Consider the following 15,838-nt stretch of genomic DNA (forward strand, 5'->3'; position numbering starts at 1 on the left):
TCAGCATTTGATCCACTGTGCTACCTAGCTGCCTGATTTTTTTTTTTGTATTAAGTACCTGCTATGTGCTGGGCACTATGCCAAGTGCTGAGGATACAAATGCAAAAATGAAACAGACCATTAAGAAGCTTCATTCTATTAATCATCTATCCAATCCAATCTCCTCCTTCCACCACCACCACCACCACCACCATATAAGATGAGAACACTGAGGCCTAGAAAGGGGAAATGACTGACCAGTCACTTCGTCATAAATAGTAAAACTAGTACTTGAACTCAGGTCTTTGGGTCCCAGTTCCAGTGCTATTTCTGCTATCCTTTACTACCTGTCTCCTTTGCATCCTCCAGATGTCACCATCTGTGATTGAGGCTGGATTTGTTTTTTCTAGAATAGGAAAAAGAGCTTTGTTTGCATCTCCTCCCTTTGTTATAATAGCTTGAGTGTCTTTAGCGCTTTAAAGTTTACAAAACCCTGTCCTCACAACTCTGAGGTAGACTGTACAAGTATTATTGTCATTATCCCCTTTGTATAGGCACAGAGAACTTAAGTGACTTGCCTAGAGTCACAAAACCTAGTGAGTATAAGAGCCTGAACTTGAGCCCAGATTGTCTATCTTCAAGAGCAAAACTCTTTCTGCTTTGCTATGCTGTCTCCCCTTAAGAAATAGTTTCCATCACTTACTTGCTTTATACCGCAGAACAAAAGCATTCTCTTCTCATTTCAATTGAGATGCTCCCCTCTGCTGGGAAGTGGGAAGAGTGACTTTACTCTCCTGCTACTGGTTTCCACAGCATTGAAAATAAATAAATATATACACTATTGGAAACTTACACCCTGCTGACACACAGGGCCCTAGAGTTTAGACACTATCCTAAAGAAAAGGATCATATCCCCTCCTCTGCTTGGCCCCTGCTGCAGCTAAAGAATAAAGTAGTGAGTGAGACAAAAAGAAGTTCTATGTAGAACAAAGAACACAGTTTTTAGAGTCAGAAGACCTGAATTTGAGTCCAGGTTCCAGAACTTACTAGTTTCATGACCTTAGGCAAGTTATTTACCTTCACTGGGCCTTATCTTCTTCATCTGTAAAATGGAGATAACAATACTAGTGTTCTCTGCCTCTTAGAATTGCTTTGGGGAACTTGCTTTGGGAACCTCAAAGCTCTAGGTAAGTGTGAGATGGCCTCTCAGTCAGGTACATGGACCAGTAGATAGACAAACAAGGGAAGTAGGTGAAGACAGTGACCCACTAAAATAACCATTAAATTAGCTATGCTCCTAGGACTCAACGTTAGGAAGTAAATACAGTAAAACCTCAAATAATTAGTCAGCTCAAGGAATTACAGGCTGAGGGGGAGGGGGGAGTCCATAGTTAATTGAATTTTCTGGTTGCTGGAGGATAAGCAGAAGCCACTTGTTGTCTAAAGTCTTTTCCGTGCAAATCTATATAGAATGTACAAGTCCATTTTCCTGCCCTGAGAAGCAGAACATGATGAATCTCATGGAAATTTTCTCTGGTGACTCAGATATTACACTACCTCAGGGGCATCTCTCTGAATACAAATTCTCATCATCCTATACTGTAGTTGTAGAAAGTATAAGAAATTGGGTTGAATCTGTACCAAACCAAGGACATATCCTAAAAGTATTATTTTGTTTTTAACTAAATCTTTGCTATTTTTTGTCATTGTTTGATCACTTTCCCTAAAAATGGAGGGCAAATGATCAAAAAAAGAGCCTAGACATCATCTTTAGAGAAATTATCAAGGAAAACTGCCCTGATATATTAGAACCAGAGGGCAAAATAGAAATTGAAAGAATCCACAGATCTCCTCCTGAAAGAGATCCCCAAAGGAAAACTCCTAGGAATATTATAGCCAAATTCCAGAGTTCACAGGTCAAGGAGAAAATATTACAAGTTGCCGGAAGGAAACAATTCAAGTACTGTGGAAACACAATCAGAATAACACAAGATTTAGCAGCTTCTACATTAAAGGACCGCAGGGCATGGAATATAATATTCCAGAGGGCAAAGGAGATAGGATTACAACCAAGAATCACCTACCCAGCAAAACTGAGTATAATCCTTCAGGGGAAAAAATGGTCATTCAGTGAAATAGAGGACTTTCAAGCATTCCTGATGAAAAGACCAGAGCTGAATAGAAAATTTGACTTTCAAATACAGGACTCAAGTGGAACATGAAGAGGTAAACAGGAAAGAGAAATCATAAGAGACTTATTAAGATTGAACTGTTTACATTCCTGCATGGAAAGATGATATTTATAACTCATGAGACCTTTGTCAGTATTAGGGTAGTTGAAGGAAAAAATTATATGAATGTATAGATACATAGATAGATAGGTAGATAGATAGATAGATAGATAGATAGATAGATAGATAGATAGATAGATAGATAGATAGATAGATAGAGGGCACAGGGTGAGTTGAAGATTAAGGGGTCATATCTGGAGAATAAAATTAAGGGATGAGAGAGGATGATACTCGGAGAAGAAGAAAGGGAGAGGTAGAATGGGGTAAATTATCTCACAAAAAAAAACAGAAAAGAAAAGTTTCTCACAGTGGAGGGGAAACAGGGGAAGGTGAGAGGGAATGAGGGAATCTTATTCTCATAGGATTTGGCTTAAGGAGGAATAACATACACATTCAATTGGGTATGGAAATCTGTCTTACCCTACAGGAAAATAGGGGGAGAAGGGACAAGAGAGCAGGGGGTGATAGAGAGGAGGGCAGATTGGGAAAGAGGGTAATCAGAAGTAAAGATTTCTGAGGAGGGACAGGGTCAAAAGAAAGAATAGAATAAATGGGAGGGCAGGATAGGATTAAGGGAAATAGAGTTAGTTTTTCACAACATGTCTACTATGGAAGTGTTTTGCATAACTGCACATGTACAACCTATATTGAGTTGCTTGCCTTTTCAATGAGGGTGGGTGGGGAGGGAGGAAGAGAAAATTTGAAACCTAAAGTTTTAAGAACATATGTTTTTAAAACAATGTTTTCACATGCTACTGGGAAATAAGAAATACAGGAAATGGGGTACAGAAGTCTATCCTGCCCTACAGGAAAATAGAAGGGGAAGGGAATAAGAGAAGGGGGGAGAGATAGAAGAGAGGACAGACTAGGGGAAGGGATATTCAGATTGCATGCCATCTTGGGTTGGGGGGAGGGGTGAGATGTGGTGAAAATTTGGAACTCAAAAACTTGTGGAAGTGAATGTTGAAAACTAAAAATAAATAAATTTACATTAAAAAATGGAGGGCAAAAAGGAAAGACTCAATCACTGAAATTTGGCATTAAAATAAGAGCCATTATCATAATCTGAATTCCAGATGGAAGGAATGCCACCATCCAATAATTTAAATTCTAGATTTGAGATTCTCAGTCATGGTGTAGCAAAGAGATCATCTCCCAGGAGTCTTAAGTTCATATGCCAGCTCTGATACTGTGCAGCCATGGGCAAGTTACTTTACCTCTACGAGCTTCAGTTTTACTATGAATAAAATGGGCACAATCATACCTGTACCATCTACTTTCCAGTATTGTTGGGAGAGGGAAAAAAGAACTTTGTAAACCTAAAAGTACTATATAAATGTGAGTGTGTGTGTGTGTGTGTGTGTGTGTGTGTGTGTGTGTTTTTCAGGTTCTAGTATTGATAGGGGATTGCCAATGTTATCTAGATGAGACTGGGCTCCATTGTGTCCCTTCCGTTCTACAATTAATGTCATATTGGTGAAAACGTGTCTTAGGTTTTCTCACAGTCTTCTTTTCTTTTTATCTTTTTTGTTTTTCCCAGGAGCTTCTTTTCTAACATGACAGGTCCATTTTTTTCTGGCTCTCTCCTAATTCAGTGAGTCTTGAGGTCCTTGAGTTAGCTTTTGGCCAAAGTTATCTCCTTTCCTCTCTTCTCAACTAGATTAGACATGGGTCTTCTTTATTCAAATTCTCTTCTCTCTGTCCCCAGGCTCGAATTGAGGAGCTAGAGGAGGAGCTGGAAGCAGAGAGGACAGCCCGGGCCAAGGTGGAGAAGCTGCGCTCAGACTTATCCAGGGAACTGGAGGAGATCAGCGAGAGGTTGGAGGAGGCCGGAGGGGCCACTTCTGTCCAGATCGAGATGAACAAGAAGAGGGAGGCAGAGTTCCAGAAGATGCGGAGGGACCTGGAAGAGGCGACACTGCAGCATGAGGCCACAGCGGCTGCCCTGCGCAAGAAGCACTCGGACAGTGTGGCTGAGCTGGGAGAGCAGATCGACAATCTGCAGAGGGTCAAGCAGAAGCTGGAGAAGGAGAAGAGCGAGTTCAAGCTGGAGCTGGACGATGTCACCTCCAACATGGAGCAGATCATCAAGGCCAAGGTGAAGAGGAGGAAGAGGAAGAGAGGCAGAGACAGGGACAGAGACAAACAGAGAGAGAGAGACACAGAGACAGAGAGAGATGAAGGGAGGAAGGGAGAGAGGGAAGGAGCCCCAGTTTCTGGCTTGGTTTCTCTTCTTCACCATCTCTGGTTGTTTTCTTCTCTTGTCCTCTAATTTCTTTCATCCCTCTCTTTCAACAATCCAATAAACATTTAGTAAATGCCTCTAATGCTCAGAGCACTGTAGCTACTTGCTGGGGAAACAAAGATTTAAAAAAAAAAAAAGGACTTCCTGACCTCAGGAGCTTACAATTATACAGTGATAGGCATAGCCCTAATAAGTATACTAAAAAGTAGAATGTGATCTAGACAAAATGTTATAGGAAAATTCAAAAAGAGAGAGATTACCAAGTCCCTCGTAGTCTTTTAGCATCAGCCTGCTACTATAGGAGTCGGACTAAATGATCTCCAAGGTCCCTTCCTTGGCACCCTATGTTATCATAGAGTGGTGTCATAAAAAAGTAAGAGCTTGGGAGTCAGAGCTGGACTTGGTCTGAAGTCTTACTACCCACGTGACCTTGGGCAAATCATCTACTGTTGGTGCTTTGGTTTATTCATCTGCAAAATGGCGCAATTGGATCTCTCTTTTTTTATTTTTTTATATTTTAGTGAGGCAGTTTGGGTTAAATGACTTGCCCCCAGTCACACAGCTAATGAGTGTTATGTGTCTGAGGTTGGATTTGAACTCAGGACCTCCTGATCATTTCCCCTAAAAATGGAGGGAGGGCAAAGAGGAAAGAATCAGTCACTGAAATCTGGCATTAAAATAAGAGCCATCAGCGTCTCCTTCCTTCATCTCCTTTTCTCTCTACTTCCTTTTTCACATACATCCTTCTCTTTTTTTCATTCCTTGACGCCATTGTCCCTCTCCTAAGACATCTCATCCTTTTTCCTTCTGTATATATCTCCCTTAATCTCTCCTGCCATTCCTTTCTCTTTTTCCTTCCAACTATTTATAGAATGCATCCATTTCCATTTCCCTTTTTCCTCTGGAACAGCTCGGCTGGTAGAGTAACCATAGAGTCTAATTCTGTGGAGCATCCCTAGGTTGGTGGCTTGATTCCAACTCAAAGGAGGTACTAACATTTCTCCTCGCTGTAAAATGTGAGCCCTTAGATAGCAGGGACAATTTTATTTTTGATTTTTTGTTTTGTTTTGTTTTGTTTTTTGGCTTTGTAACTTCAGTGCCTAGTATAGTATCTTGTCCAATTTTTTTTTTTGCCTAGACCTGAGATTTTAATCAATCTCAGGACCTCTCTCTACCAAAGCAGATTGTCAGCTGTTCTGCAATTTTCAGAGTTGCCCTGAGGCATTGAAAGGTTAAATGGTTTGCCCTGGATCACTCATCCTATGTAGATGAGGTGGGACTTAAACCCAAGTCTCGCTAATTCCAAGGACAATACTCCATCCATTATGCCATGGGCTCTTTTCTCTTGTACCTAGTAGGTGCTTAATAAATGGTTGATGAATTGAATTCCACTGAACTTATTTCCCCACCTTTCTCTCATTTTGACCTATAACTCTTTCATTTTCTCTCTTCATTCAGATTATTCTACTTGGCTCCCCCCATCCTTAACCCCTGTCACACATGTTCACTGAGCCTTCCTTTCTCCCTATTACCCACAGGCAAACCTGGAGAAAGTGTCCCGAACTCTGGAGGACCAGGCGAATGAGTACCGGGTAAAACTGGAAGAGGCACAGCGCTCCCTCAATGACTTTACCACCCAGCGAGCTAAATTACAGACAGAGAATGGTGAGTGCCCTTCCCTCAGGTCCTTCTCTGCCACTCTTTTCAGATTATTTCCAATCACCCTCCAGCCCTAAACCTCCCTCTGCTATGGTTATTGGCCAAGACCCATATACCTCACATATAAAAATCTTTGTTCCTTCTGCTCTAGGTGAGCTGACTCGTCAGCTGGAGGAGAAAGAGGCACTGATCTCCCAGCTAACCAGGGGAAAGCTCTCCTATACCCAGCAAATGGAGGACCTTAAGAGACAGCTGGAAGAGGAGGCCAAGGTAAGTTTAAGGTGGGAAGAGGACTTGGAGACACACACATGTCTGGTGTTAGCCAAGATAGAATGAACCTGGGAGATTAGGGGTAGACTCTTGAGGCTACAAGAATATACTACGTAGTAAAAACAAAAACAAAAACCATACACACACAAGGTCAGGAGACCTTATATTCTCGTTCTAGCCCTAGTAGCTGTTAGCTATGTAAAACTGGACCTCTCTCACCTCAGTGTACCCATCCACAATACTAATGCCTTACATATGTAAGGCATTTTACAGTTTATGAAGCACTGACATATACTTGATCCTCACCAAAAGCCTGTCACACAGGTAATGAGTTAATCGCATCTGACAGATGGGGAAATTAAGGCCAAGAGGGGTGAAGTGACATTCAAAGTTACACAGCCAATAAGTGGCAGAGCCAGGATTAGAACCCCAAGTCTTTTTGCATTCTAGGTAAGAAGTTGACATAATAGGAAAAAGCAACTAACTTGAGGTTAAAAGCCATGGGTTTATTTCCTGCTTTGCTATTCACCAAGTGTATGGCCTTCACCAAGTTTGTTTTTTTGAAGGCAGTCAGGGTTAAGTGACTGGCCCATGGTCACACAGCTAGTAAGTGCCTGAATCCAGATTTGAACTTAGGTCCTTCTGACTCCAGGGCTGGTGCTCTATCTACTGTACCATCTAGCGGCCTCACAACTGTATGACCTTGAACAAATCATTTAACCTTTATTTCCTCATATATAAAATGCAGGAGTTATAATGAATGATCTCCAAAGTCTCTGCCAGTTTTAAAATTCTATGGCTCTCTGAGTTTCAGGCTAGCAGTAGAGTTTACAAATTGGAACAGAATTTAGAAGATTTGCCTGTTCCTCCCTACTAGAGAAGGTAATCAGGATCTCCCTATATCTCCCCACTTCTTCATTCCCACAGGCAAAGAATGCCCTGGCACATGCCCTTCAATCTGCCCGGCATGACTGTGACCTCCTGAGGGAGCAGTATGAGGAGGAAACTGAGGCCAAGGCAGAGCTGCAGCGTGTCCTGTCCAAGGCCAACTCAGAGGTGGCACAATGGAGGACCAAGTATGAGACAGACGCCATCCAGAGGACTGAGGAGCTGGAGGAGGCCAAGTGAGTCCTTAGGGCCTCTAACTCTACCACTATGTTCACCAGATTCCATTTAGCTCTGGACCCCAGAGTTCCCAGCAAATGAAATTGTAGCGAGTGATGTGGATGAGGAAGAAGGAGAACTATAGATGGATGATTCTGGGGAGATAGACAGGAGGTCAAAACTGGGAGGTCCCAGCCCTAAACCAGATGCAACAGCTATAGCCCTACCATAGACTAAATCCCTCTGAGTTCTCCAAGTGAATTCACCTGCCAGCTCCCAGAGACAAGGCACAAACATCCCAGCTCAGAGCAGTGGAGAGAGTGCCTGACTGGGGAGAAAGACACAAGATGGGAGGGTGATTACAGGATGAAGGGGAAGAGGAAGTGAGGGGAAATAATAACAGAATCCTCAAAGGAAGGGAAAGGGAGGTCCTCTGGAACCATTCCGATCAGGTAATGATGACTGGAAAGGGAACCTATCCCCAACCATCTGCTCCTCCCCCTTTGGCTGGCCCGAGCCCACTTCCTGTGACGGGCGAGCTTTTGGCCCGGACTATACCTGATGCATGTGTATAAGACGAGCAAAAAGCTTGTTGGTCGGAGGACCCATCATCTGCCTAGGTAAGTACCCTGGGGGACGGGCTGGAACCAAGGTAACTCCAGTCCTAGTATTGGTCCTAGGCACTTGATCCCTCTAGAATGGGATTCTCACTAACTTTGGTTGTAGAATACTAGTTCTCCATATCTCTGCTGTGTATTCTAGGTTATTGTAGAAAACTGCCTTAGTTCCCTTAAATGGCCTTGTAGCCCCAGTAGTTTCCTCAGGAGCTCACACTGCTTCTTCCTAGTTTTATCTCCACTCTTTTCCCATCTGCCTCCCCCAGGAAGAAGCTGGCCCAGAGGCTGCAGGAGGCAGAGGAGGCCGTGGAGGCTGTGAATGCCAAGTGCTCATCCCTGGAGAAGACCAAGCACCGACTGCAGAATGAAATCGAGGACCTGATGGTGGATGTGGAACGGTCCAATGCTGCCGCTGCTGCTCTGGACAAGAAACAGAGGAACTTTGACAAGGTGAGGACAGGCAGGATCGACAGGGACTGCCACAGGATCAGAGGGCTTATCCAGTCCAAGCTTTAGAGCTTGAAGGGATGTTAAAGGACATTTATGGCAATGCCTTCATCTTACAGATGAAGAAATTAACTTGCCCAGTGTCATGCAGGTATCAGGTGGTAAATCTGGGGTTCAATTCCAGTTGCTATGACTCCAAGTCCAATTCTTTTTATTGGCTGGGCCATGCTACAGATGAAGAAGGAAAGAAAGACAAGGGGGTAGAATCTCCACAATGGGGATAGAAGAGAACAGAAGGAAGAGAAAGCTAGATAAGAGTAAAAAGGTCCAAAGAAGACCATAGAGAAGCTGAGTGATGCCCAGAGGGAAGAGCCCAGGCATGGAGAAGGAGGCAAAGAGAGAGAGTGGTGGAGAGGAAGCCAAGAGGATGGGGAGATGAGAGTGCCAAGGAAGAAGAAGGCAAGGAAGGTGAGGGTGTAGAAGAGAAATGGGCCAGGGAGTAGGTATGGAAGGAGGCCCCAGGAATAGGGCTGAGGGGAGTGCAGCCTAGAGATTTTGTTGAGTGAGCCAGTCCCCATCCTTGGTCCTTGATAAGATTCAGAGAAACTTGGACAAGGTGTGGAAGAAAAGGAGGGGGAAAGGGAACTAGATGAGGAAAGATGAGGAGGAAGATTAAAGACAGAGGGAATCCAAGTAGAGAGATGGGGGAGAGGAAGAAAGAAAAAGGGGCAAGAAGTAAAAGGAACATGGTATAGGAACAAGGTGAAAAAGAAAGATAGCATGAGGAGCTAATGGAAGGGAGTAATTTGCAGTAAAAGGACCAGGAGAAACTCTCCTGGGGGTGAAGGAGACAGTGCTGTGGATGGAAATATAAGCCAAAGATCATGGAGTCTCTAGGCCAGAACCCTCATGGTGGAGCTGATAGAACAGCAGAGAGCCAGCCCTGGGAGCCTGTGGAGTGATCTGGTCTCTCTTTTTGGCTAGATCCTTGCCGAGTGGAAGCATAAATATGAGGAGTCTCAATCAGAGCTAGAATCGTCTCAGAAGGAGGCTCGTTCCCTCAGCACCGAGCTCTTCAAGCTAAAGAACGCCTATGAGGAATCCCTGGAGCATCTGGAGACTTTCAAGAGGGAAAACAAGAACCTCCAGGGTGAGTCAGGGAGGGATCAGGGTAAAGGAAGCAGCTGCTGGGGAAAGTTTAGGGAAGCACAGAGGTGTAAAGGGGAGCCCACAGTCCCTGAGGCTCTCCCATCTCTCCCCTTGCACAGAGGAGATCTCAGACCTGACCGAGCAACTGGGAGAAGGGGGAAAGAATATCCATGAGCTGGAGAAGATCCGAAAGCAGCTGGAAGTTGAGAAACTGGAGCTTCAGACAGCTCTGGAGGAAGCAGAGGTGAGATAGGGGCTGACTTCTGCTTTCTGTCTCTTCCTCCTATCTCTCTATCTAACCCCACCCCCATCCCCAAGATTGAATGGAAACCATTTCAGACCAACTGCTTGATCTATTTGTTAAAATCTGTCTCCTCCTTTGGCTCCGGTCTGGTAATGCTCTCTCCCTTACGCTCAGATTCCACATCCTTACGCTTTAAGAAAAGGCATGTCCCTGCAGGTTTCCCCCATGTCTCACCTTCTTCAAGGATGCCCCAGGACAGCTATGTCGAGGTGCCCCATTCTATATGGTTGTCTCTAAGGAAAAGGTGACAGAGACTTGCACTAAGGAAAACATCATGAGCTGGGTCCAGGTGGTGATTTACAAAAAAATATTTTTCTATCAGAAGCAATGAAGAACAACTCACTTTATATAACAATGTATGGTTACAACACACTTCACAGCCATATCCTCATTTGACCATCATGATATCCCCTGTGAAGTAGGTTGGACTGGTTTTTGTAATCCTTGTTTTACAGATGTGAAAACTGAGGCTCAGAAAAACTAAACTCATCAAGTCAATGGTAGAAATGGAACTAGAATCCAGGGCTCCTTCTCTGCTAGGGCTCCTTGCACCACATTACCTTTTCTAGGCAGCATATTCCTCTCCTCTTGGCATCACATTCCACATTCCCTTACCTCTTTATATCTCTCTTGCTCTGTTTCCATCAACTTGTAATTCCTTGTGCATACCATTGGTGTCTATCCTTCCCTGGCTCTTAATATGCCCCTTCAACATTAAAAGTGGGTCTTCAGCTCCTTTCTCCTCTTCATCCTCCCAGGCCTCCTTGGAGCATGAGGAGGGGAAGATCCTCCGGGCACAGCTGGAATTCAACCAGATTAAGGCAGAGATTGAACGGAAGTTGACAGAGAAGGACGAGGAGATGGAGCAGGCCAAGCGCAACCATCTACGAGTAGTGGACTCCCTGCAGACCTCCCTCGATGCTGAGACCCGCAGCCGGAATGAGGCCCTTCGGGTGAAGAAGAAGATGGAGGGAGACCTCAATGAGATGGAGATCCAGCTTAGCCAGGCCAATCGGATGTCCTCTGAGGCCCAGAAGCACTTAAAGATAGCCCAGGCCCATCTAAAGGTAACAGAATGAAGGGATTAGAAGAAAGTGAAACTGAGGCCTCTGGGCAAGTGAGGACTGATGACCAGTATTTATTTAGTTCTCTAAGGTTTATAAAGCACTTTAAGTGTATTATCTCATTTAATTATCGCTACAGCCATGGGAGGTAAGTGTTATTAGTATCCCCATTTTACAGATGAGGAAACTGAGACCAAGAGGTTACATACTTTATCGACATCTCACAGCTAGTAGCTGGTGGAGGTAGGCTACAAACTAGGGTCTTCTTGACTCTGAGACCAGCATTCTTTCCACTTTACCATCTGGCTGCATTTGTTATCTACAGAGTAGGGCAGCAGATTGTGGAAGATGGCAGAAGGGAAGAGAGAAATAAAGGCTAACAAGATTAACATATGGGTCAATGGATACTGCCTATTCAAAGTGGATCTGGACAACGTCAGTAGAGACCTGGGGGGAAAAAAGAGATCCAGGCTTGAGCCCTGGGTGTCTGGGCATCTAATTTCTCATCTATAATATGAAAGTGTTGGACTAAATGATGTCTCAGGTCCCTTCCAGCTCTAACATTTGATGATTCTGAATATATTCCTGTCCTATCCATTCTATATGCTGACTAATTGGCCTTCAGCCCACCGATAGATGAAGGGATGTGGGCCAGGAATCAGCTCAGCAAAGATACGAGTGTATGATGGGAGGGCTAGGAGGTAAGAGAAGGGCAAGATCATAGATTTAGATTTGGAAGAAAACTTAACAAGTATTTATTTTCTCTTCCTCCCTCCTCCCTACCCACATGGGGAGGGGGGAGAGAAGGGGAAAGCTCTTATAACAAATATACGTAATCAAGCAAAACAAATGTTTTTGCTTTGCTTTTTTGGGGGGGAGGGATGAGGCAATTGGGGTTAAGTGACTTGCCTAGGGTCACACAGCTAGTGTCAAGTATCTGAGGCTGGATTTGAACTCAGGTCCTCCTGACTCCAAGGCCAGAGCTCGATCCACTTCACCACCTAGCTGCCCCTCAAGCAAAACAAATGTCCATAAATGCATGAATGTCTTAGAGGTTATTTAGACAAAACACCTCATTTCACAGATATTAAACTGAGGCCTAGAGAGGTGAAGTGTCTTATCCATGGTCACAGAAGTAGTAGGTAATAGAGCCTGGATCTCTGCCTCAAAATCCAGCACTCTTTCCACTGATCCATGATTCCTGTCTCCTCAGGAAATATTGTTTTTCATCCTCAAACCACAGGCTCCTCTCTAGAAGCAGGAAGAGAGCGGTAGGGGTGGTCAATAACGCAGTGGAGGTTTGGGATAGCCTACTGTGTTGTTGTTCGTCCTTTATTTTTCGAAGAGGACTGATGACATCACGGGTGATGTCTTGACTTGTGTAGGAATTAGATTTAAGTGCCCTCTCCCCTGCAGGACACTCAGATCCAGCTGGACGACTCCATCCGGGCCAACGATGACCTGAAGGAGAACATCGCCATTGTGGATCGAAGAAACAACTTACTGCAGGCAGAGCTGGAGGAACTTCGGGAGGTAGTGGAGCAGACAGAGAGGGCCAGGAAGCTGGCTGAGCAGGAGCTCATTGAGACCAGTGAGCGGGTGCAGCTGCTCCACTCCCAGGTGAGAGGCTCACTCCGCAGGTGAAAACCTGCTGGATATCTGTACCCAGAACACCCACAACTCAATGCTTCTTTTTTTTAGTGAACATCTAGTACCCTGCTATGAGAAGATGGAAGGTTAAGGTATTATCCTACCTCCTGCCAAACCAGGGTCCAGATAAAACATCGTGGTGCTGCTCCTTTAGGGAAAGCATCTAATTTAGCGACATGTTCTAGGATAGTTCTTTCAGGCCAGTTTTAATAATATCATTATCTAAAAACAACTCACATTTGTATAGTTCTTAATGATTTGCAAGACACTTCCTTCAAAACCACCTTGTGAAGTAGGTGGTATCAGAGTCATGTTCCCCATTTCATAGATGGGGTAACTCAGGCTCTGAGAAATTAAATGGACTGACCTGAGTCACAGTTAGGAAAACTCAGAATTGAGATTCAAATCCAAGCCACCTGACTTCAGGCCTAATGTTTTTGTTTTCACAACATACAGTGGAATAGCATCTTGTGTAGGAGTTAAGATCTAAAGTCAACATATAAGATGACAGTCAGATATAGTGAAAACAGAGCTCCCTTAAATCAGCTGATTTTGAATTCTACCTCATCAGAAGGCTGTACAACTCTGTCCAGAGGTTTGAGCTAGAGCTAAGATTTGAGCAAGGGCTCTCTCACAAAACATTGTCATGCAGAAGCACATGTTTACTGTTTGTATATTCCAGGTAAGAGTTTAATATCTCTTCAGTCTTCCCTCATGCCCTCACTACTTTCAAATAGCTATTGCTTTCTTATTCAGATGGAACTTAACTTAAGGGGGAAATACCTCCCACACAACCCAATGACCACAACCAATCTGTCATCAAGCATTTATTATTTACTATATGAAAGGGGTTAAACTATAGGAAAGATACTTTTTATAATGTAAAGTTCAAAACAAACAGAAGCCGCACTTCCCTCCACCAATCCCAGATGATCATAGGTGTAGAAGGGATTTTTGAGGCCATCGAATCAAATACCCTCATTTTACAGATGAGGAAACTGGGCTACTTAAGTAGCTTTGTATCTCTGAGGTTAAGGGACTCGGCCAGGGCTACATAATTATTAAGGATTTGAGGTGAGACTTGAACCCAGGTTTTCTTGATTCCAATTCCAGCATTCCATCTACTACTACTCCATGCTGGTTCTCTCCCCACAAGGATGATCTGGGTTCCGTGAAAGCATTTCCCCCATCCTCAGGCTCCCTGCTAGAAGTGCTTGTGCTACAAGTCTCTCCTTGGACCTGGGTGTGATCTGGGATTTACACACACCTTAGACATCACAACCCGGGGAGAAGGTTGTTAAGAAAAGCAAGGTTGGGGCAGCTAGGTGGCGCAGTGGATAGATCACCGGCCCTGAAGTCAGGAGGACCTGAGTTCAAATCCGGCCTCAGACACATAACACTTCACTAGCTGTGTGACTCTGGGCAAGTCACAACCCCAGTTGCCTTAAAAAGAAAAAAAAAAGCAAGGTTATTAAGAGAATCAAGGTTTAGAAAGCCCAGGAACGTTCACAGCCCATCTGGGTTCCAGGATATGAGCTACACCCTGATCACTTGGCTTGGTTGGGCTTCCTGGGGAAGGAGACCAAGAGGGAGCAGTTGGACCACGGGCCAATGGGGCTGAATTCATTTAAGTCAAATGCATTTATGGTTTTGCTGTAATGTAGTACTCTACTTAAAACGGACATCTTAGACTACGGTCCTAGAGAGACATTAGGATATAGTGGAAAAAGTGCACAAGCTGGACCCAAGAGACCTGACTTTCTATTCCAACTCTGCCACTTACCAGTACTTTATGACAATGGGAAAATCAACTAATGTCTCTGAATCTTCTTCTATAAAAGGGAGGTAATAGTGCTCACAATCTCTACCTCAAAGGTTTCTTGTTAAGAAAATACTTTGTAAACCTCAAAATGCTATTGTTATGAGGAGTCCACCAATCTAGTTCTGGGAAATAATACCATTGAATCAATGGTTTAGTCCCTTTCTAAATAATAGTAAAGACCAGTCCTTCATCCTAGTACAACAGTATCCATTACTCATTCATTCTTTCTGTCACTGTAGCCCAGGACATTTCTATAGGGTCATTTCCATGGAACCGAAGACTAGACCATACCCCTTTAAGCTTTTCTGTTCATTCCTAAGTCTATCCCTCTGACAGTATCAACATGTCGATACCCAGACTAGAATTTAAAACTCCAGGCTTTCTTCTATGTAAGGTCTTTCTCTAGTGATTAGTCAATTGAAAAAGCTATCTAGAACAGTGGTGCCAAATTCAAATAGAAATGGGGCCACCAAACCATACAAAAGGATTCCTGAGGGCCACATATTAACTTGGAAAACCACATGTTAACATTATCTGTGTTTCATTGTATTTCTATTTATTTTGTTAACTATTTCCTGATTATATTTTAATCTGGTTTGGGTGCACTCACTAGTGTTGAGGGCGGCATTCCTGCATTAAGCCACATTCTCATGTTCAACAATTCTGATCTAGAACATGTCCAAATATCCTCAAAGCTTTTCCACAGGGAAGAGGAAGATAGGCACATACACACAGAGAAAAGAATGGCCTGAAACCAAGACTTGGTCAAAAAGCTTTAAATCCTCTTCCTTGTTTTTACTGCCCGTATTCTAGAACACCAGCCTAATCAACCAGAAAAAGAAGATGGAGGCAGACCTGTCTCAACTTCAGTCGGAAGTAGAGGAGTCATTGCAGGAGTGCAGGAATGCTGAGGAAAAGGCCAAGAAAGCCATCACTGATGTGAGTCACCAGCTTTGTCTTTTTGCCTCCCATATTTCCTTGTGGTTCTGGGGTAAAGAGGGAAAAATGGAAAGACTGAGCCCAAGTGACCTTAACCCTAGTTGGAATGACTAGGGGGACTGAGAAGAGCAGAATCCAGGTCAGTCAAATAATTACGAATAAAGGATCTCACAGCTTGGAGAGATCTCAGAGGTCACCTAGTCCTACCTTTTATTGAACAGGAATCTCCTGTAGCATGTCCCCAAGAAGCAGTCATCCATCTTCTACCTTCTACTTCAAGACCTTGAGTCCTGAAGAA

The 15,838-nt window shown here is 43.8% G+C and overlaps 1 protein-coding gene across 1 annotated transcript in view; it reads left to right on the forward strand.

The window, feature by feature from the left end:
- LOC110193748 (myosin-6) overlaps positions 1 to 15,838 on the forward strand; it is a 46,321-nt gene that overhangs the window by 23,722 nt on the left and 6,761 nt on the right. The window contains exons 25-34 of the mRNA XM_020965776.2: positions 3,979 to 4,368; positions 6,054 to 6,180; positions 6,326 to 6,444; positions 7,372 to 7,568; positions 8,432 to 8,615; positions 9,597 to 9,762; positions 9,881 to 10,005; positions 10,824 to 11,132; positions 12,546 to 12,749; positions 15,415 to 15,540. Coding sequence (XP_020821435.1) covers positions 3,979 to 4,368; positions 6,054 to 6,180; positions 6,326 to 6,444; positions 7,372 to 7,568; positions 8,432 to 8,615; positions 9,597 to 9,762; positions 9,881 to 10,005; positions 10,824 to 11,132; positions 12,546 to 12,749; positions 15,415 to 15,540 — 1,947 coding nt within the window. The remainder of the gene's footprint in view (positions 1 to 3,978; positions 4,369 to 6,053; positions 6,181 to 6,325; positions 6,445 to 7,371; positions 7,569 to 8,431; positions 8,616 to 9,596; positions 9,763 to 9,880; positions 10,006 to 10,823; positions 11,133 to 12,545; positions 12,750 to 15,414; positions 15,541 to 15,838) is intronic.

The sequence above is a fragment of the Phascolarctos cinereus genome, unplaced genomic scaffold (assembly GCF_003287225.1).
Source record: "Phascolarctos cinereus isolate Bilbo 61053 unplaced genomic scaffold, phaCin_HiC Scaffold_3;HRSCAF=262, whole genome shotgun sequence".
Lineage (NCBI taxonomy): Eukaryota > Metazoa > Chordata > Mammalia > Diprotodontia > Phascolarctidae > Phascolarctos > Phascolarctos cinereus.